The 22,553-nt window shown below is 44.5% G+C and overlaps 1 protein-coding gene across 1 annotated transcript; it reads left to right on the forward strand.

Moving 5' to 3' along the window:
• Positions 1-8,091: 8,091 nt before the first annotated feature.
• On the forward strand, positions 8,092-12,131 carry LOC127312406 (uncharacterized). Its single transcript, XM_051342943.2, has 6 exons — positions 8,092-8,231; positions 9,402-10,707; positions 10,880-10,930; positions 11,016-11,114; positions 11,219-11,377; positions 11,864-12,131. The coding sequence occupies exons 2-6, from the start codon at positions 9,421-9,423 to the stop codon at positions 12,026-12,028; spliced, it is 1,761 nt and encodes a 586-aa protein (XP_051198903.1). The 5' UTR covers positions 8,092-8,231; positions 9,402-9,420; the 3' UTR covers positions 12,029-12,131.
• The last annotated feature ends 10,422 nt before the right edge of the window (positions 12,132-22,553 follow it).

Here is a 22,553-nt window from a genome sequence, read left to right on the forward strand (position 1 = left end):
TTGGGTGAGGAATTCAAGGTTTGGGAGGAGACAAAAGCAACGCCGGGGCATAGAGCATTTTCAGTTGTGTTCTCTAAATCGTCAAGATTCTACTTCTAGAACAACTAACCAACAAAGATAACCAATATATATCTTCATGATAGCATCTACCTTGTAAACAACGTACTTCCATTTTATAATGATTTATGAGTTGTTAAACAAAAAATAACTATACAGAACCCAGTAAGCAAATGGTAGCCTTTTTTCTACAATATATACTGCTATATGGCGCAAGGCAATGCACAAGTTTAGAGGCTACTGGTGTCTACTGTTTGATCACAAATATCTAATGCAAGCATCCTATAGAATCAACTTTCTGTTGAGTAGTGCAACACATTTTTTCTCATGTCTTAAATAAGAGCTGAAGCAGTGCCACACGTGACTAACAAAAGAAGTCCATAACAACCATGGTTTGTTATATATAAAGACTTCTCTAGATGATCATATTGTTTAATCTACAAAAATATATGTTTACAAAGAAGTTGGGTACTGTATTTTAGCTTGACGACGGACTTTCTTCTTTAATAACAGCAGAAGGAACACAAAAAGGGCAACGAACTTTCAGATTTTCCATGGTTCGCTCATTACTGTACTTGATGGATTATTGGTAAAATTGCCCCAAAAGTCAGGTCATCCTTTCATGTCCAGATCTTCCATGCCTTATAGCAGTCAGATGCCTCACCTCCTTTGATTTCCTATTCAAGCTAAAATGGAGAAACCTACAAACAGCTAGGCATTCCAAAAGTCCACTAAAACTGGACTGAAAGTATGCATTAGAGATGTGCAAGCAAAAGAAGGTAAAAAAAATCTACAAAACAGTACGAGGCTAGATTTCATGTTTTAAACATACTACAATGTCTAGCATAATTTTTAAAAATAAAAATAAATTCAGGTGGTGCGGAGGTTTGAACTCATGACCTGGGATTGGGAAGCAAAGGCATCATCCGATTGAGCTACCACAGTCTTCTGTTATCTCTAGACAGAAATTATATATATAGAGTAGTGTGGCGCCCCTCCTATGGGCGCCACACATGCTGCCACGTCGAATCGACGCACCAGCTCAGCGTCGAGGGCGCCACGTCGGCTGGAAGAGTGGCGCCCATGAGAGCGGCGCCACACAAAAGGGTTAGATTGGTGAAATAGTTTGCCCGGAGGGTCAGTCTGTGCTATAGTTGCAACAAAGGGTTATTTTCGTGTAAATCGCCGAAGCACGTACTACGGCGTTTCTCTTCTCTTTTCTGGATTGAAAACACGGTTCCATCGGTGGCCATCCTGTGCATGAATGGGGCGCGTCTGAAGACCGTCCGGCGCCACTTTGCGTCGGTTCAGGCGGTGATTAAAGAAAGCACAACAGACCTCCTGTGCATGCATGATTTGCGCTGAGAGATTGGGAACCTTGTCTCCGGGCGGAATCGATGATCCCCACGTACGTAATATGGCTCGTGCGATCTTTGCTAATTGTTGTTGTCCACATCGATCGATGGGCTCCTTTCCACGTTCGACCACACACCTTCCTGTCTGCCATCACTAATTAATCCAATCGATCAATCACGTACCCAAACCATGTCATCAACATTGTCCCCAAATCATAGGTTATGCCACCGGAAACATATGGACTTGTGTAAGCAAGCTCCACGGATTCTTGGGGCCACTTGCCAGCATTGCGAAGGAGGTAGTACAGTTATCAGTTGATTGAGGTACTGATCCGTGCGGCAATAAGAAAGTTATCGGTCCATCTTAGGCGCCACTATCTACCTGCATCGTACTAACGGACAACAAACAAACATACATGCTCATCATCATCATTCATCATGCCAACCTTGATCACCGGCCTCTACTCGTGCCATGAATATTGTCCTCTCCTACGTATGATCACACATAACTTCTGTTTTTTCGGTGAACCAAACTACTTACTTTGGTAGGTAATAAACACATTTTCCTTTTTGTATCAACCTAGCTAGAAATGGCGCATGTAAATGCGAAAAGTATTTCATTATCAGCTAAAAGGGAGAATCAAATTAAGGGATTCCACCGGCCTACGCCATGTGTGTCCTCTCCTAGTCCCACGCATGACCACAAACAACTTCCGCTTTTCCATTGAACCAAACTACTCATTTTTTTTCTTGAAAATTTTCGCAAATCTAATAACCATCGATAGAGTACAACTTACAAGTAATAAAAATTATAAATAGGTCCTTGGACCATCTAACGACGACTGAAAACACTAGCGCGAGCCGAAGGCGTCCCCTTGGTTTCGCCCCTCCATCATCGGAGCCGGTTATGTAGCAGGCATACGGAAAATCGCTATGCTAATATCCCAAAGAACCGGCGCAACATAGCAACAACCATCGCCAGTGATAACAACTGTAGATCGAAAGAGACTAACCTAAAAGCACACAAACGAACATGAAAACCGACTAGATCTTAGAAGATCAGCCGGTCACACGACTTCGCACATCCTCTATTGGTGATTGACGCACCCCACCGAAGCGTGGTAGAATGGATAGGTCAAAGATTTATCTTCTGCAATGCAACTAGAAATGCCGCATGTAAATGCAAAAAAGGTTTTCCTTACCAGTTGAGGAAGGACCAAGGCAAAAAAAAAGAGAAAGCAAATTGTGGCGTGGTGGTTCCATGAAACTATTCATGGCAGGGAAGGAATGGCTCCAAAGCTGGTTGGCCTGTTGTTGTCTTTGATAAGCAATCATGGCAAAAGGAAGAGAACTATGCACTAGATGCTCACTTTCATCAAAGGAAAGGCACAAGTGCAGCAGCACATCCCAAAAGCTTATGAAAGGCGCAGGATATGACAAAGACGGGAGGGCCAGGGAACAGGTTGCTTGACCCCAGGAGAGGGATTTGCAGAATTCGAACAAAGACAGGAACAAAGCCACCGTACCCTAGATTCTTTTAAGAGGAAGTTTAAGGCGTATAAAGCGTCTCTCTGAATGTCCTAAATTTCACATTTTACAAGCTAATGCCAGCACAAAGAATGGTACTAGGATTTGAACCATGGTGGACAGCGAGAGGGTTGCAAGCGGACAGCCCGCACAAGCCCACGGAAGCAACAAAAAATATACTAGTATAAACAAAATAAATCTACTAAAAAAATACAGCTAAGCAAGCAAAGTTTGACTCAAAGCTGGACGGACCGGGTGCCGCCACAAAAGATGGTTGCAATATTAATGAAATGTAAACTATTGAGAGCCAATTTTACTTGTTTTTACTTATAAAAAGTAATCCAGGGACATTGTTGGTTGCAACTACTATGCAAACCGTTGTGCATATAATCATCCGCCACTCGGTTCATCTTTGCCGGCCATTAACCCTGCACTTTGTCTCCTCCTTGATTTGTTTAGCTAGCAGTTGTTTCGACACGCTTCGCAGACAAAGAAGGGAACACAACACGGAATGCAGACATGGAACTTTCCGGTTGGCAACGTTGCAAAACCGGGCGCATTTTCGTAAGTCATCTTTCTTTGCTTATTCTACTGATTTTCTTGGAGATCAACACGCTTGCGTTGCTGATTTGTTCCACTGTGTCTGTGTGTGCATGAGCTACCTACTCCAACATTTGATTTTCATTTTCTTAAGTTATCCCATTCACAAGTGTGATATATGCCAACTCACCATGCCTTGATCAACTCAATCCTATTTTTCAATTTATCTTTTAAGATGGACATGCCATCCTTTTGATACCAACTCGCAACTTCCCTGTAGATATTCTTTGAACAGGAAGCCTCTGTGCTAGCCAGTCATCTGAACAGCTGAAGGGTTTAAGTCGTGCTGATGCCAATATATAACCACCAATTTGCAGTTGGGCAGTTGGTACGTGGTACGGTGGTAGTACTATTCCTGGCCCATAGGCAACAAATGGAAAAGGAACGAGTTAAGTTCTCACATCACCGGATCAGCAGTTAATTTCATCAAGTGGTCACTCCTGACCTGAGGTTGACAATACCTCTGAGAAACAAGCACGGATACAAAAAGGCAATGCCTCTTTTATGAAGACAGACATAGATTACCATATACTAATGAGGAAAAATATTGATTAGTCTTGAAATTAGTCCTTGGTATTTTCTTCATACCAAATATACCGAACTTTTCCTTTATATTTCTTTAGATATGCAAACTGGTGATCGTCTATTGAGGGCACGTATAATGCGGTGATGTCAGCCTTGGGCGTCCGTCAGCCTTCCCTTAGAGATGCCACGTCAGATTTTTGCTTAGTTGGAGGAGAGAGCATGAAGATAGAGAAGGTTGTCTTCCCTTAGCTAAGAGATCATCTCTTAGAAAATAAGGGAAGGCTACTTTCTCCATTTGTATCGCATATGTCTTCCCTTAGCAACAAACTTTCTACCAAAATTTAATTATTCGTATTGATTGCTAGAGATAACTGTAAGAAATAATGCATTGTATAACTTATATCTAATGCCTTCTCTAGCTGATGTGGCGAGGTAAGGGAAGGCATGCCTTCTCTACCATTGTACATAAGCCAATTCTTCAAGCCCGGACAGGCACTAAGTACCGCTGAGTAGATTATCATTTCTCCAAACATCTTCTCTTATAGCATATCCATATGATGCAGAATAGGGCAGCCCCCAAAATACCTCTATTACCCGGGCAACCCCATATTTTGCGCATTAACCCGCGTGCAGCCCAACTGTTAGCTGGCAAACTTCATCCCACGACACCCACCTCTCCCCCTACCACCACTGATCCGTTGTCCTTCCCAAGCTCACCCTAACTCGGCCGCCCAATCTCGCCACTTCAGCCCCGGCCCGCTACCTCGCCGGATCGAGAACTATCACTGCTTCTCCGCCGCCTTTGCTTGCATTTGAGGTCGACAAGAGCCCTACCTCGTGCCAAATTGGTCGCCGCCGCGCGACAGTTGACCACACGACTGCCACATTTGAGCTGAACCGATGCGTCATTAGACCTCTTGGATATTGTGTGGGGGGGGGGGGGGGTTGCCTCACCCTCCCCAACATCAGCGATGCCATCCCAAGGCAATTCTTAGCTAGCGCGGTGACCACCTAGGCCCCGACGAGCAACCGGCCAGAAACCTCATGCGTGCACACTATGTGTTCGAGTGCCCCTATTTTATTTCATCTCCTACGACATAAATAAATTTGGTGCCCTAAATCTGTTTTTGGGTACCCTAATTTAAATCATTTGTCGAAGATGCTCTTCGTCGAGCCAACCTTCTACAAGATTTTAAAGAAGGGCGAGCCCCCGGCAAACCCTGAGCTCGCTGGGTATAGGTTCCTCCTTGGTGTGTTGACTTTTAAGCATCCCCTTAAAAAGACTATTTTGCCCCCAGTTTGCACTGAATATTAGTAGGTGATTTGATGGTTAAACATGTAAACTCGTAAAAGTTCACTATTTTACATTGATGCGGGATATGGGACTGACTATGAAAGGCATGAGATATTCCATCATATTAGATCTAACCACCTAATATCTCTACGAGATATGGGTAAATGATCTTTTAGCGGTGACTTAACAATCAAAAGATGGAAATGGCATATCCGGAAAAACACGAGGAAAAATATCGAAGCATATTTGGAGCAACAGAAATTTGGAGGACAATCAAAGTGAACAAATAAAATTCTTACAAGATACATTCATGCTAAAAGAATACTCCCTTCATTCCAATGAATAAGATGTACACATTTTTTTAGTTATCTTTGACGATATAATTAAGATAGTGTTGCTCAAATCTTTCAGTCAAAATTTATCTTAAAATTGACATTCAAGTCATCTTGTACCTACTTGTCTTTCTACACAAGATTACCTACTTGAAAAGGTAGCAACAACCCATCTCCATTGAGCAGTGTGACGTATTGCACTTTTTAAGGTAAACGAGAGCTACATTTATTACTTACAATTGAAGTTACAGTTCTGAGCACTCATTTGCTCAGTATAGCGAGAGTAGCACACGTCATACAACACATTGCTTGGTAAGAGAAGTAACTAGTCTCAGAAATTACATGGTCATAAGTAGTTGTTACTTAGTCGGAAATTCAATTCGGCTCCCGGGTGCGTATGCTCCCTCTACTAAAAAATTACATTTCGAAATGTCGAAAAATTTGAACAAAAAATTCTATATGTACATCTTCATAATATATGTGCGTTCGTCAAGTTTCACGAAAAACCAATATTTTGTGTGGTCTATATAAAAAAGAGAAAGTTTATCTTGTGAAAAGCATTATTTTTAGCACTGAATTTTGTCTTTTTTACACACGTCACATGATAAGTCGATTTTTTATGAAACGACTTTGTGAGCACGTAGCACGTGAAGATGTACGTGCGAACTTTTAGTTTCAATTTTTTAAAATTTAAAATGTATGTAAGATGCATTTCGAAATATAGAGAGCATATGGACCCATGTTCCAAAACACCGCTACTTAGTTTACTAAAAAACAGTATAGACTTATAGAAGTATTGGGGGGTTTAAAACAAGGGAACTAATGTGCGTACGATCATTGCACGTCCTATTTCTGTATGATGGAGTATCCCGTGGACTCCCTTGATTTGGCCTCATACATGAAAGATCTTCGTACAGAAATCCTATATATGGAATATGTGGTATGCATAGCAGCACTCTTAAAACAAAGAGTATGCGTGTGATCAAAAAGTCGTTGTGTACTCCGATTTTGTCTCTATAATTAGTATCGTGTGACCAATTATTTCTGTTTCACATAATGTATGTTCGTTAGGAACTGTTGGCACAGCAACGCTCTAAGAAATATTGCTTGCAGCATATATCTCCTGAAAACAGAGCTGTCCCTTTCAAAACTTTCTTGTGGAGCAATATATTCCCTCCATCATATTTAATTTTAGAGGATATTGCGTCCCTTAATTTGATATGTGGATAATGATGGATGGATGAGTTGACATACAATGGATGAAAGACTATGGGTACGCATTAAGCTGCTAGGACTATTTGGTCATGAAACCAGCGGTAAACACAAAACCTCTCTATAGTGCATACACGATCATCGAGGGGAAGGTGGAAAATGAAAATGAAAAAACATTATCGACCAGAGTGACTATTTGTCTTCTTTGTTTAGATTTTGCTTAGATTTTTTTTATTTTTTGTGAGATGATTGATACTTTTCTATCTATATTGTTTTTATTGGATAGTTTAGTGATTTTACAATAAAATTTCCGCATAGGAGTACGGGGTACACGACGGTTAAAAGTACATGATACGTTCTCGAGGAAGAACAAATGGGTGGTGCCAGTGCCCTACGACGCAAATCTCCTACAATTTTTGTAGTGAACCAACCAAAATAGTGAAGCATAACTCATCACAATGGGCTAGCATACTTCCTCCCTTTTTATTTACTTTGCGTTCTACGTTTATTCGAAGAGAAAGCTTAGAAAGTTTGACGAAAAGTATGAGAAAACAATATATAATATAAAATTAAACTTTATGAAGAAAATATTACAATAGTTTTTATATTGTAGATATTTACATTTATTTGTAAATACTTGATCAATGTTTATAAAGTTTGGCTTTAACTGAACCCAAACGGTTCTTAATTCTATTTTAAGTGATAGCCCGTATAATTGCAATTATGTAAAATCGATTTATGGATAGAATCAAATACGCATTATTTACAGAGAAAATCTTCATTTATTGGGAACGAATTAATATACTTTTAATGTCAAATCGGGATTCACTAAGACAGAAATAAAGCAAGAGATCCAGTTTCCCTTGAATCATCCTAAAGATATGCCATATCATGACATCTTCTGAAGATCATACACATGTACTGTAGCAGGTTTTCAGTTTCGGCCACAGTCTTGTTGCAGATTTGTTTTCTCCACAAAACCGGCGGCGAGAGAGGCGGCCGCCACCCACCGTCGCGGTCAAGCTCGCCGGCGCACGCGCACCACAACGCGGCGGCATCCGGTTCCGCGACGCGTGCCCGGTCACGCCGCCACGTGGTCTTCACTGACGGGGCTCCGTTAGCTACACTGCTCCGGGAACCCGACCCGGTAAGCAAGGCTAGCTGCTAAATAAATCGCCTCGGATCTGACCAAATCTTCTCCGTCCGCACGCCGTCTCCTCCTCCGACTTCCCATTTCGCGAGGACAGGAGAAGAAAACGAGGAGGGAAAAGGGTGGCCGCCTCCGCCGCCGCCGGCACCGCCACCGCCGCCGCCCCCTTCGACGAGGAGGTACGAAATGGATGTGCGTGCGGCGCGCCTCCGATTAGATTAGACAGGGGAGAACCTTTGTTCCCTCGGTCGTTTCTTTTTTTTTTCGTTCATATGTGTTAATGCGGGGATTTTGTTTAGGATGAGAAGGTCTTCTGCTTGCGATTCCTCCCCCTTTGCCTTGGGCGTGTGCCTTATTTGAACTTTGTATTACCCGATTTTTGTGCGGATTTCGTTTTGTCCGAGTTTAGAATTTCTGCTTGATATGTGTTTGCGTATATGATCGTTTTGATTCCAGATACACATACATGTACGCAGTAATCTGTCCGTGTTTGTGTGAGCCGAGAGGAGGGATTCTGCGATTTTATGGGCGCAGGATTCTCTCGAAACGATTCAAAAGGCAGAGGAAATACGGCTATAGCTGTCCGATGTTTGGTTTCCTGATTGTTTTTTTATGTGATTGTGCATTTTGCGAACTTCTATTCGTTTGTGGAAATCGATTGTCAGTATCTTTTTCTTTGAAATGAATTACTATGTGGGATGAGATGCTAGATGATGTTCGCACATGTCGTAGTTATCGATGACCCAAGTGTTATAATATGGTGTGTGTGGTCCCAGGCTGCCTTTTGTTTTGAGCAGGAATTCCAGATTCTTTATATCGCAATCTAAAACTGTTATATGGAGCTTTCGATCAGGACGTGTTGTTCATCCTGTAATTTAAAGTGGCTTGAGTATAAGGAATATATGATGACAATATAGTTAGTGGATACATAAGGAACAGATGGCAGCAGTTGATGATTGTCAGATGGTCTTATTTTGTTCCCTCTTTGTTGGGAATTCCATATTTTTATTACATTTCAGGATTTATCTTCTCTTCTTTTAATTTACTTAAAAGTAAAAAGAAATAGAGATACTGCACTATTACAACGTAATGCTTTTATCATAACCAAATGTGATTGGCTTCCTTAGAGTGCAGTTGAATGTTCTTAACTAACAGTAGGTGCAAAGTTGGATTGTTTGGTGCTATTGGAGATTGGTACCATTATTGCCTTAACATTCTCGTGCGTGAACTGTGCATTTCGTACGTGAACTGTGCATTTCGGGTTTTTCTTCCTATTATTTGTGGCAACATTTAATTTCCAAGTACTTGTTTCTTGTTAGTTTCTCACTTTCACTAAATTGTGGTTGTAGGATTGAAGCACAAGTTGCTATGGAGGAGAACGCTGGTAGATCAACAACAACAGTTGGTTTTCTAAGAAGAGGTTCTGGCGTCTCCTTGAGAAATCAAAGCAATGAGGAGAGGCCAAATCAGTCTAACAATAAGCCGGGCAACACCACAAAGATCAACCCCACAAAAACCAGGTGGGCTGAAAATAAGGAACAGCCAAGATATCTGCATGATTCATTTCGTTCATCAGGCTCTAAGTCTATAGCTGCAAGCTCTTCAAAAGCTCCTGTCAGGAAGAATTTTGAGGAAAAGCCAAGGCGCCCCTTTTCGACACAGATAAACAATGCTGAAAGCAGTAACAGAAGAACTGTTGCCAACCGTCTGCAGAGTAGGAAGAAAGCTATAGTTGATGAGGAGGATGTGCATCCATCTGCTCAGCAGATTGAATCAGAAGATTCATTGTCCACATCAACCACTGGAGATCAGCCAACAGAGCTAGACCCTGAAGTAACAGACTCTTCTGTTTCTTCAGGGAGTTCTCCGCATGCAGTTGATTCAAGGACTAAACCACGTAAGCAGAAGGATAAAGAGGAATTCAGTTTTGGTAGACCTCAGACTACGTCCACTTCTGTTCACCAGCCTAGTGGACCTCGCCATTCAGCCATTGGTGTGAAATCATCAAATGGTGCTGGTCCCGGAGTACAGAGACGTGGCATAAAAAACTTCGGTTGCACATCAATCTCTGATGTTTTGCCATCAGGCTGTTCTTCATCCAATTCTGTCCATAGTAAGAGGACTGAGATTACGAGAAAGAGGACTTCTGATGCAGAGACTTCATCAAGATTAAGGGGATTAAGCGGGCAGTCTAGTTTAGGCCCTTCACCTTCCTTGTATCCTGGCATTACTGGGCCTAGAGTCAGAGCTTCTGAACAATCAGCTTCGCAGCAAACAACAAGAACTAGCAACAGAATTATTCGAGATTCCGCGGATTCAGCAAGGACTAGACAACCTTCTACTCAGCGTGCTAGGATGAGGATGCAAGATGGAACAGAGCATGGTGTATTTGCTCTGCGCGATACTGCTCCAAGGGTTCGTCAATCCGATTGGGGTCGATTTTCCTTGGATGAAGTTCCCGCACAGAGATCAGCAAGGCCTTTTCCTATGGAATTGCCTCATGCAATTTACTCATCTAGTCGTCAAAGCTCCAGTAACCGTACAACAAGGAGCAGATCGAGTTCTCGTCCTGATGACAGTTCTCCACAAATGTTCCATAGTCTGCTAGGAGAGAGAGATATCTACAGACGCATAAACATGGATGGAATTGCAGAGGTATATTTCCAAATACTTGTCTGAATATTTATGATTTTGTGCTTAGGTTTTATTTAGGGAAATAATTAATAAAACTATCATAGTATGGTGCAGTGTTTTTTATTAGCTGCTAGGATGCATTGACATGAGAAAGAAATACAGTGTTGATATATGGAATGCTTACTGTGTGCAGGTGTTGCTAGCGCTGGACAGGATTGAACATGATGATGAATTGTCTTATGAGGTCAGACCTGTTCGCTTATTTGCGATGTTCGTTTCTCTTCTGTTGCCGCTAGCACTGAAACTTATTCTGGTCATAATATTTGCAGCAACTGCTGGTGCTTGAAACTAATCTGTTCCTTAGTGGCCTTGGCTTACATGATCAGCATAGAGATTTGAGAATGGACATTGACAACATGTCTTATGAGGTAATACTTTCACATTCAGTTTGCGTGTATGAATGTTGAATGTATCCATCTTTTTGTTTAGACTCTAGAGCTGATGTGTTTTGTCTTGCTTTTGTTCTTCTCAGGAATTATTACAACTGGAGGACAGAATTGGTTCTGTAAGCACTGCCCTTTCTGATGAGCAAATAGCAAAGTGTCTCAGTCGAAATGTGTATAAACGAACCGATCAAGTGCTTGAATTGAACAGAGCTGTAGTGGATGACACCAAATGCAGCATATGCCAGGTATCTAGCACCTATGGATGCTCTCTTTTTCTTTTGTGCACTTCTCGAAAATTGTCTGTGTTGTCCCTTGTAAAGTTGAAAATTGTTGACTGTTGTTTTATTCCCCAGCATTTGGTGCACTCATCCCTTGTTTTTTCATATTATTCACCTTTTCCCACTCTACATTCCAAATTGGTCATAGTGCAATACAGTAAAATAGAAAAAAATATTGAATACTGCGAATGATTACTGTAGTTGTGTATTTCAAAACAAAAATATACGCATGATAGGAAATTCTTTTTTTTTTCTAGTCTCATTTTATTTATTGAACAAGAAATGAGACTTCTCATTTGGTTTATTCAAATTCATCATTTGGGGTTGCCTTTCATTTTTTTATTTCCCCATTTGTTTAGCTGTTACTATTTGTATGATGAAAAACTTATGTTTTTACACTGGATTCTTATTGTTCTGTCCTGATTACTTATGTTCATTGACTGGATGTTACAGGAGGAATACATTGAGGGTGATGAAATTGGTAGAATGAAGTGTGAGCATCAGTACCATGTTTGCTGCATTCAGGAATGGCTTAGACTGAAGAACTGGTGCCCGATATGCAAAGCTTCAGCGGTTCCTTCTGACATGGACAAAGGGAAACACATGAATCTTGGTTGATTAGTATATGAATTTACCATGGAACACTGCTAGACATTGTAGATGCTGCCTCAGTTCCCTCACAACTTGTGAATATATGGTAGAACTGTTTCTATCTTGCAAAGCTTCTTGTTACAATGTCTGGTTCTCCTCACACAGAGGTAGTGCCGTAGTGCACTTCGCACCACTCAACCACGTCACTCGCCATCGGATATAGGAAAATGGTCATCCTTGTGAAATAAGAATTCATCTTCATTGACAGGGGTGTTCAAGTACGGTTTGAGTTGAAACCGTGGAAACAGTAGGGCAAACGAACTTTTTTCACTAGTTTCACCGGGATGATTACAGCTTCGAAAGAAAAGGTGAACTGCGGTAGGTGTCGCTGGGTTACCACGGTTTGTATCTAATCTGGGGTTGGAACACACCTTGAAATCAAAATTCTGCCCGATTCTTAGTATAAACAAAATCCTTCCACGGATTGCTGAAAGAGGAAAAAAAAGTGTACATGTCTCCATTGTGGTAGTTGTAAACGTATGGCAACTACCGTTACTACCCGACTAGAGAAGAACGTAGGAGAAGATGAAAATTTCAAAAGATCAAAAGAGTGCAAACGATCAGCCTTGTTCTCTTCTGTCATAATTAGTGTTGCACTTCTGTCATAACTCAAATTCTTGCCCGTACAACTTGATAAAAGAACAATACTAACTCTGTCTAGAAAAGGATGTCAAAAATTTGTCTAAGTTTGGATGTATCTAGACAATTTTTGGTGTATTGATACACTCGAATTTAGAAAATCTGCGACATCCTTTTATGAATGGGCGTACAACATCTGAACATCATGGTCGAAACTGAGAGCCTTCCACATTTTTTCGATAAAGGATGCTTTCATTACTTTTATAAGCAATTACATCCAGCCTCTGCATAACCAGGATGCACACAGCCATTTATTGTTGTCTTAGGTTCGAAAAAGATAAAAAGCAAAAACTAGGCGAGATACATATCAGGATGAAACATATAACGCCTAAGAAGTAGGTGGGGCATCTATCCGTAGACTATGCTGCCACCCATGTTGGGAAAAAGTATCCCTCGCCGTAGCCTCCAACCGTGTACAGACCTCCGTAAACAGGTCTCGGTTCTCCACTCGCTGAAGAGGTAACCACGAACGGAGAATACCTGTACATCTGTAGATGACCTGCAACAAAGAGCAATTTATATCATTAAAAATCTTGTCATTTCTACATAGCCAAAGCGCCCAGATAACTGCTAGCGCCCCCACCCTAAGAAGCAACTTAAACCTTGAATCGACACCATGAAGCCAATTACCAAAGACATTGGCAACACTAGTCGGAGGATACAGGGTAGACGCTACTTGGATGACTGACCATATAGATCTCGCGAACTGGCACTGGAAGAATAAGTGCTTGATTGTTTCGTCCTGATGACAGAAAACACATCGAGTACTCCCATGCCAATTACGCTTAACAAGATTGTCTTTGGTGAGGATTACCCCTCGACGAAGATACCATCCAAAAAATTTAATTTTTAATGGTATCTTCATCTTCCAAATCTTTTTATTATTATCAACTGGTAGATCAGAAATAAGGATCGTGTTGTAGAAAGATTTCACAGAGAAAGCACTATTGGCATGAAGGTTCCATCTAAATTCGTCCGGTTCGTCCGATAATTGAATATCCCCGAGCTGTTGAATTAAGGTATTCCATGCCGCAAGTCTTTGTCCAAGTAAAACCCGTCTGAACGTCACATTTGGGGGTGAGGTAGCCATTACGGTAGCAATGGTATCACCTTGACGACGAGCAATCCTATAAAGAGCTGGATATTGTTCACTTAGGGGTGCATTGTCAAGCCAAGCATCCTCCCAGAAACGTATTTGTGCTCCATTTCTGATTGAGAAAGTGCCATGGCGAAAAAATTCATTTTTTATCGCCATTAGCCCGGCCCAGAAGTGAGAATCCCCTGGTTTCCAAACCATTTGGGATAATGTCTTCGAACCGATATAATTTCGCCGAAGGATAGTCTGCCAAGTCCCATCCTCAGTGAGGAGCTTAAACAGCCATTTTCCCAATATGGCCGAATTCTTGACTTCCAAATCATGAACTCCAAGCCCACCTTGGTCTTTGGGACTACAAACTATACTCCACTTAACCAGTCGATATTTCTTTTTCTCGCTGTCCCCTTGCCAAAAGAATCTGGATCGATAATAATCGAGTTTATGCAGAATTCCTTTTGGTAGGATGAAAAATGATAACATATACAGTACCATATTTGTGAGTACCGAATTAATGAGTACCAATCTTCCACCTAGGGACAGCAACTTGCCTTTCCAACTACTAAGGCGTTTTTGTAGTCTTTCTTCCACTAATTTCCATTCCGCGATTGTAAGTCTCCGATAATGAATCGGAATACCCAAATAACGAATCGGAAATTGGCCTTGCCCACAACCAAACAACTCTGTGTACAGAGCCACATCATTTTGGGCATCACCGAAATAGAACAATTCACTTTTATGGAAATTGATTTTCAATCCTGACAATTGCTCAAAAGCTGCCAAGATTAATTTCAAGTTTTGACCTTTTTCAAGATCATGATCCATAAATAGAATTGTATCATCGGCATATTGAAGTATAGATAAGCCACCATCAACTAGATGTGGAATCACTCCTTCAATCTGGCCATCAGCCTTAGCCCGCTCTATGAGTATAGCCAGAATATCCGCTACAATGTTAAACAACATCGGTGATAACGGATCCCCTTGGCGTAACCATTTTCGTGTTTGGAAATAGTGACCGGTGTCATCATTAACCCGGATTGCGACACTACCTCCATACGCAAAATCATTTATCAGAGCGCGCCACTCTGGAGAAAAACCTTTCATCCTGAGTGTTTGCTGTAGAAACGACCACTTAACTTTATCATACGCCTTTTCAAAATCTAGATTTAAAATAACCTCATTTAATTTCTTAGAATGCATCTCATGTACCGTCTCATGCAAGACCGCCACTCCATCAAGGATATTTATTCCTTGCATAAAGGCCGTCTGTGATGGCTGGACAACATGATCCGCAACCGTATTAAGTCTAATGGTGGCCACTTTCGTGAAAATCTTGAAACTTACATTTAATAGGCAGATAGGTCTATATTGTTGAATCCTTTCTGCCTCATTAACTTTCGGTAACAAGATTACTTCACCAAAATTTAGACGAAATAATTCTAGTTGTCCAGAATGTAGGTCACTGAACAAATCTAGAAGGTCCGATTTAATCGTGTCCCAGAAAGTTTGATAAAACTCAGCTGGGAAACCATCAGGACCCGGTGCTTTGTTGCATTCCATTTGGAAAACTGCCTTCTGAACCTCTTCCTCAGTATAAGGTGCGGTTAGTAGACCATTTTCCTCAACGGAAACTTGGGGTATATCGGCCGTTAAATCCTCATTAAGAGAGAAAGTACTTTCCTCCGGAGGACCAAACAAGCCTTTATAATAATTAGTAATGTATGATTTGAGCTGCTCATGGCCTTCAATCACCCCTTCATCTTGAGTAAGAGAATGAATACGTTTTTTCCGATGTCTCCCATTGGCTAAAGCATGGAAATATCGCGTATTTGAATCTCCCTCTAAAATGAACTGGGCTTTGGATCGCTGGTACCATTTGAGTTCCTCCTCACGAAGAAGACTCGCCATCTGCGCATTTGATTGATTTTTGATTTCAATCTCCTGCGTCGACAACGGTCTAACCTCCGCAAAAGCCTCAAGCTCATCAATAACCTTTGATAAGCGAGCCTTCTCTTTTTTAAGAATACCAGCCGTATGGGCAGCCCAACCACAGAGATGTTTGCGCAATGACCGCATCTTATTGTTCCATCTCAGAATTGGCGAGCTGCCTCCGACCGGTCTCTCCCAAACCTTCTTAACCATATCATGAAAACCCTCTCGATGTAGCCAACCAAGTTCAAATTTGAACGGCCGCTTACACACAGGACGGGGGTCCCCAGTGGTTAGAAGGATGGGGGCATGGTCAGACAGATTTACAATACGTTCTAGTGCACGGGCAGACACCATAGGGTATTTATTTTTCCATTCGGTGTCCATCAACACGCGATCTAGTTTCTCGTAAGTGGGTTCAGGCAAGCTGTTGGCCCAAGTAAACTGTCGACCAGACATGAACACCTCCCTTAAATCAAGACTGTCAATGACAGCATTGAATAGAAAAGGCCAATGTCCATCAAAGTGGCCTTTACTTTTCTCGTGAGGAAATCTCAACAAATTAAAATCGCCTCCGATTAAAATCGGATAGGGATTATCTTTTGTAAGATTTACCAATTCACGTAAAAAGTCAGCCTTAAACGCATCCTGAGCGGCACCATACACAGCGACCAGACTCCACTTGAACCCGTCTGCTTTATTCTGAATGTCGAGCTTAATGTGATACTCTCCATCAGAACTAGCTAAGACAGTCATGGTATCAATACGGACGCCAAGTAAAATGCCACCGGATCTACCACGAGGTGGGCGAGAAAACTACTGAAAGTTAATTCCGCCTGACAATCGGTCGAGAAAACTTTGTGTGAAATTTCGCCTACCCGTCTCCGATATAGCAATGAAATCTAAATCATAATCTCTACAACCATCGGCAATGTGAGAATGCTTAGCCAAGTCACCAAGACCTCTGCTATTCCGAAACATGCCGTTCATCGAGAAACTATTTTGGATTTAGATTTCTTGCCATATCTACGAGATTTCTTTCCAGCCGATGATCTAGAACCACGTTCAGAGGCAGAGAGGTCATAAACTGAACTAAGCTCTGAGTGGTCTAAATCAACTTCTGTCACACTCCCAACTAAAGCCGAGAGAAGATGACCATCTAGGATGCCATCATCTTCGTCATCGTCAACAGTGGAAGTAGCCAGCTCAGTGGATCCATTTGGAGCAACCGTTAAACGATCAAGCTCCGTCTGTCTCAACACATGAGCTGAAGCTAAAATCTCATCCGAACCTCTACCCAAAGAAATACCTACACTACTCAAATTCGAAGAAATTCTAGTATCAAAAAAAGAAGTGAAGGACTTGGATGAAATTCTAGTACCTGCCGTGTCGAGGTTCTTTTCCGCCTTGCATCGCATAGCCCTCTGCATCACGTCTTCATCCGTAGCCTCCACGCCATCCTCCGTCGTAGCAAACCTCCCACTCCTCCTCACCGGCGGCTGCGCAACTGGTGGAGGAATAGTGGGGGGAGGATGCAAGACGGGGGCAACTGGCGGAGGCGGAGACGAGCGCGGTGAAGATGACGGTCCAGACGCTGGTGAAGAAGATCTCGATGCAGGGGTAGATGGCGATGAAGCCCCCTGCACCGAACCCGACCGCGACGCCGAAACCCCCTTAGGCGGAGAGGGCGCCGGGGATCGGCCGTGGCGCCTCACAGGGGACCGGCTGGGGCGCCTCCCCAACCAGTCCTGCTCCTCCGCCTGAGGCGCACGGGGCGAGGACAGCGCCACCCCAGGCCCTCCGCACGGCGACGGAGCACCCTGGCCAGAGGCGGGCTGCTGCCCAGGCGCGCAAGGGGCTGCGTGCAGTCCCTCCTTACCCGTGGCCGGCTGCTGCAGAGCCATCGAGACCGGGGGCGGTGGCTGCTGCCCCACCGTGCCGACGACCTGCTGCTGCGCCGCTAAACCCCCGGCCAGCTGCTGAAGCCCCACCGGACCATGGGTCTGCTGCTGCGTCGCCGCATCAGCGACAGGGAGTTGCGGCAGCGCCGAGCCCAAGGCCGGCTGCTGCTGCTCCACCACCACCGCGGTGTGGCGCTGCATCGCCGAGTCCGACGAGCCAACCGTCGAAGAAGAAGCCCTCTGAAGCCCCCTCTCCGTCTGAGGCGTGGTAGAAGACGGAGTGGGAGCAACGAAAGGACCACCGAGAGGAGTAGAAGACGAAGGCACCGGGCGAGTCCTCCCCTGCATAAAAGTCCGAACACGCGACGGAGGCGGAGTTGCCACCAAGTGCGGCGACACCGACAAAGCTCTAGCCACAATCGCCTTACCCCTGTCTGTCGTCGGCGAGTGGTTAAACGGGGTCATGGCGACCTGAGTAATCGGTACCGAAGCTGAGCCAGAAGGAGGCAAAGATGCATGGCCATCAACGTCCATATGTGAGGCCCCTGGTGCCCCCTCTGCCGCGGCATCATCAAAACCATCATCATCACCATGAGCCGCATCGTCCTCATCCTCACCCTTCCAAAAGAAAGGACGAAACCTAGGGTCTGGCTTGTACTCAGAAGACTCACGTCGAAATCTGAATCTGTATCCATTAAGCTGTAAGCGAGCCAGCACCTCTAAGCATGGTGGTCCGTGTTTAGCCTTATCTTTCTCCAGAACAGAAGTATCTCTCATGGCCACCTGAATACGAACTAACCCTTGACTCCTCAAGGTGTACAAATCCACATCAATAGTAGTACCAATAAAAGTACCAACAGCCCATAGACCGAGGAAGTGACGTAGAGCATTCGGAACACCCTCGACATGCACCCAAACAGGCTCCATCACAAACTCTGGCATAACATCCTGCTGAGTCCAAGAAGAAACCATGGCCTGTGCATTAATCTTCGGCACGCTCATCTGCATACCGTCAATCCTCGACAAGTCCTCAGCGGTAGGGATCCCAATCACGAAAGCGTTATTACCATGAGGCTGCGCCTCCCACTTCCAAGTGGGGTTCCCCGGACACATGCGAGCCATGAGATTCTGAATATCTGTCGCTGCAACAGTCCCCTCCCCTGACACCTGTACCAAAGCTGTAGGTGCTCCGCTGGATAACATCTGTGGCTTATAAACTGAGTCAGGAACCTGGAGATCTAGCGTGGCGTCATTACCGCAACCCACAAAAAAACTCATAGGTCTCGGGGTCTTCAGCACAGGACAACGAATAGTCGGGTGTGCCCCAGAGTCACACACTAAGCAGTAATGAGGAACCTTACAATCCTTAGAAGCATGCGTGTTGACCGCGCACTTCCAACAGCGACCCGCCTTCTTCGGCTTCACCACAGGGACAGTCGCCGCAGGTGCAGTAACCACTGGTGGAACAAACGGCATCGGCAGCGGTGCAGGAACCGCCTCCAACACTGGCATAGGAATACCCGCCGGTTGCGGGTCCTGCATGGGACCCTGCAGCATAGCTGGCGGCACAACATTGCCACCTCCCGCCGTCCCCACCGCTGCGACAAGTTTCTTCTTCCTCCTCTTCTTCTGCTGTCCAGGCTGCGCCGGCGGGTTAACCTGCTGTGGTACATGTGACACCGGCTGCTGCGTTGGGTTAGAAGCAGGGAAAAATTGACCTTGAAACTGAGCATACTGCTGCTGCGGCGGATACTGAGGGTACTGCTATTGCGGCGGATACGGCAGCTGTTGAAGAGGCATGAAAGGAGCGGTCGGCATGCGCGGCTGCGGCGGGCGATACCCCACCTGGGGCCGGGGTGGCGCAGCAGGGGCCGGTGGCATGAGGGCCCCCTGCGGCCATCCTTGGAACCCCGGAGGGCCTTGGTACCCTCCGGCGGCCGACGCAGCAGCCGCCGCCTGCGGACGAGCCGGCGCCGGAGGAGCGGCGCCGTCCGGAGGAACGGAGCGGGCGGCCCGGCCATGGCACCGAGGCGCCCGACGCCACCACGTCGACGAAAGAGCGACGAAGCGGAGCGCGCACAAGAAGCGGGACGACGGCGAGAGCCTCAGGCGCGGGTCAGGAGGAAGGGGCGGCGGCGAAGATGGGAACGAGGCGGTGGCGACGTGACTGCGTCGCGAGCACGGACGTGTGATCGTATGATCGCACGCCGTCACGCCCCCCCCGTCTAACCCCTTGCTGCAAGCCCATCAGCGCGCGGCCCAGCCTGGCCCAACACGCCCGCGGCCCAAGGCGCGGAGATCCCGCCGCGTCCGTTTGAAACGGAGGCGAAGAACTCGCCCCGCTCGCCGGCCGGTGCGCGTCGCCGGGCGTCCGCCTCGCTCCCTTGGCGGCTTCGTCGAGGAAATCGCCGAAGACAGCCGGCGGCGTGAACCTCTTGGGGGGAAGCGGGCCTTTCCAGCCTTTGAGGCGCACCGGCTGCCGCGGAAGCCGCCTCCCCGGCGGCGAGCTAGAGAGATCCCGGCCAAGCTTCGCAGAGACGCGCGGAGGAGACGACGAACACGTGCCCGCGGTTGGTAAGATTACATTAAGATCATAGTGGTGGATCTACAGCAAACTGAAAAGGTATAGTTGGTAAGATCCACCTTCATGTTCCACTGACGAAATAGCGCCGTCAACATAGTTGATCCTCACAGGCACCTTCGTTCCTCGCCGTCTATTATCCTCTTTACGTTCCACGATCATGGTGGTATCAGTCAAGGTCTCAAGGAATGGCTGATGCTGAATGAAGCCGCTATTAAACACCCTTCAATCACAGACAAGACAAGGTCGCAAGAGACGCTGTCCTTGCCGATACACTTGAAGCTCATGAAATTTGTGTCGGAGAACTTCCTCCAAGGAAACTCCCACAGGATCGGCATGCCAAGAGAGTACGAAGTAGTACTACTGGCCTCCCCCTCTTTAATCAGCTCAATTGCAACCAGACCTTCATCCGAACAGGTGTACATGAAACCATCATGAGATCGAACATGCATCTCTAGCGCAGAAAGCCAACCCAACCGAACCAATCGTTGCCGCCTTGATGAGTTTGATCTATTTAAGATCAACTGCAATTCCATGAATGAAAAAATGATCACTCGATGAGATATCTCCACGGATTGTTGAGGAGGAAGAAATGATGATGAGGCAAAACAACGACCAAAATTTTCACGTTGGCTCCTCTAGGCACAGTGCTGAAAGCCTGAAACTTATAGATGTCTTGGGAGAAATATTTGGAAAAGCAATCTGCCCATCCATAGATTACAGATCAAAGTTCCCCTTCCATGCATTGAAGCTCAACTGACTAATGTATTTCTACTCTGTGCATGGTGTGCCACACCTGTTGTGTGTTCTATCTCTCTTTCGTTGTTCTTCTCCTTCCTCTATTCCTCCCTCTGTTTCGTCAGTTCCTTTGTAACCTGATGTCGTTAGTCGTCCCCGCATGTGAGTTTTATGAAACAAAGATAGAGCATGGTCAAAAGTGGAACCTTTCAGTTAAATCATTCGGTTCATTACTAAATGCACGGGCTGCGAAATAAAATTATTCAGGTTTGTTCTTCTCCTAACCTCTGAAATTTCAAGCTTTTTATGGTCTTACTACTACTCTTTCAGAGATGTTTGACAAAATTATTCTGAAGCAGCGTTTCGACAACTTGGCCGCTGGGCTGAATCGTCGTTCGGCATGCTGCGAGATTTGGGCTTATTCGTTGTTGGGCGTGAATGTATCCGCTTCATAATTCTGAGGCACAAGAGTTCTCCGTGTAGAATCCTAGTCCAGCCCGACTACGATCATGTGAATCAGTGAATGAAATGATGGCTATTCTATGCTGTTAGGATTATATGCACCAGTTATTGGTTCGATATTTCTGTACTTACAACAAAAAAATGCATTGCACAGAAACAAGTTAAAAACATGATAGATTATATGTACATCCAAAATTTTGAACAAAACTCTACATTTCGAAAAGACAAGTACCCACCTTCCGGAGCGGGGAATCCTTTTTTTTTTTTTTTGCCATTGTGTCGTTCTTCGAAAGACGACCAGGGTTTCGCTTTCGCTCCCCGCCGCTCCTCTTCGGTCCTCATTTCCCTCGCCGCGGCATGAGGGGGTCATCGGGCAAGCCCGTGGGCCCATCAGTGAAGGTGGCAGCGAGGCTCCCGTCGCTCCGCTGCTTCAGCAAAGGGTTTTAGTACGCAAAGGCATCGGCCTCGGGTGGAGACGTGGTTTCGACTTGGTGGTGGGTGACATCTGCGGCCACAGGTAATGGCTTCCCATTCGATTTCATTAGCCTCAACATTATGATTTTATACTTCTTCTATTTTAATTGCTCTATTCTCTAGGTTTAGTCAAAGTCAAACTTTGTAAAGTTTGCCTAAGTATATAGGGAAAAATTATTAACATACATAATACCAACTGCATACAATATGGACATATAGCATAAGATGATTCTAGTAATACTGATTTGGTACTATAAATGTTGATACCTTTACCTATATATTTGGTCGAACTTTAAAAAAATTCTCTGAATAATCCCAAGAACGCAGAATGAAGATACTTATAAAAGGAGGGAGTACTATTTGTAAATCTTTGTTCGCAATCACCTTAGTAGGTAACTATTCAATCATTTTCTGATAGACCAGCCTTTATAAATGCGATAACTGAGTGTTACTATTCCAACCATTTTTCTGAGACTTTGGATTGTCTTCTTTGAGTCACCCATGTGTTCTCCTGTAATAATTACAAAATAAATGGGCTGTTTTCTAATCGCACAGGAAACATCACAACAATTCATGGATCGTAATATATTTTCGTAGGACAAGGAACAGTTTAGGAGCCCACAGTTATATCAGCTATATTTATGGCACATACATTGGATTCAGATTGTGGTG

The sequence above is a fragment of the Lolium perenne genome, chromosome 7, assembly GCF_019359855.2.
Source record: "Lolium perenne isolate Kyuss_39 chromosome 7, Kyuss_2.0, whole genome shotgun sequence".
NCBI classification, from domain to species: domain Eukaryota; kingdom Viridiplantae; phylum Streptophyta; class Magnoliopsida; order Poales; family Poaceae; genus Lolium; species Lolium perenne.

What these genes read in the sequence shown, in the direction of transcription:
- LOC127312406 (XM_051342943.2), top strand. Translation starts at nt 9,421, where the DNA reads ATGGAGGAGAACGCTGGTAGATCAACAACAACAGTTGGTTTTCTAAGA. An exon ending in ATGATGAATTGTCTTATGAG is followed by an intron (nt 10,931 to 11,015) that starts GTCAGACCTGTT and finishes TAATATTTGCAG; the next exon opens with CAACTGCTGGTGCTTGAAAC. An exon ending in TTGACAACATGTCTTATGAG is followed by an intron (nt 11,115 to 11,218) that starts GTAATACTTTCA and finishes TGTTCTTCTCAG; the next exon opens with GAATTATTACAACTGGAGGA.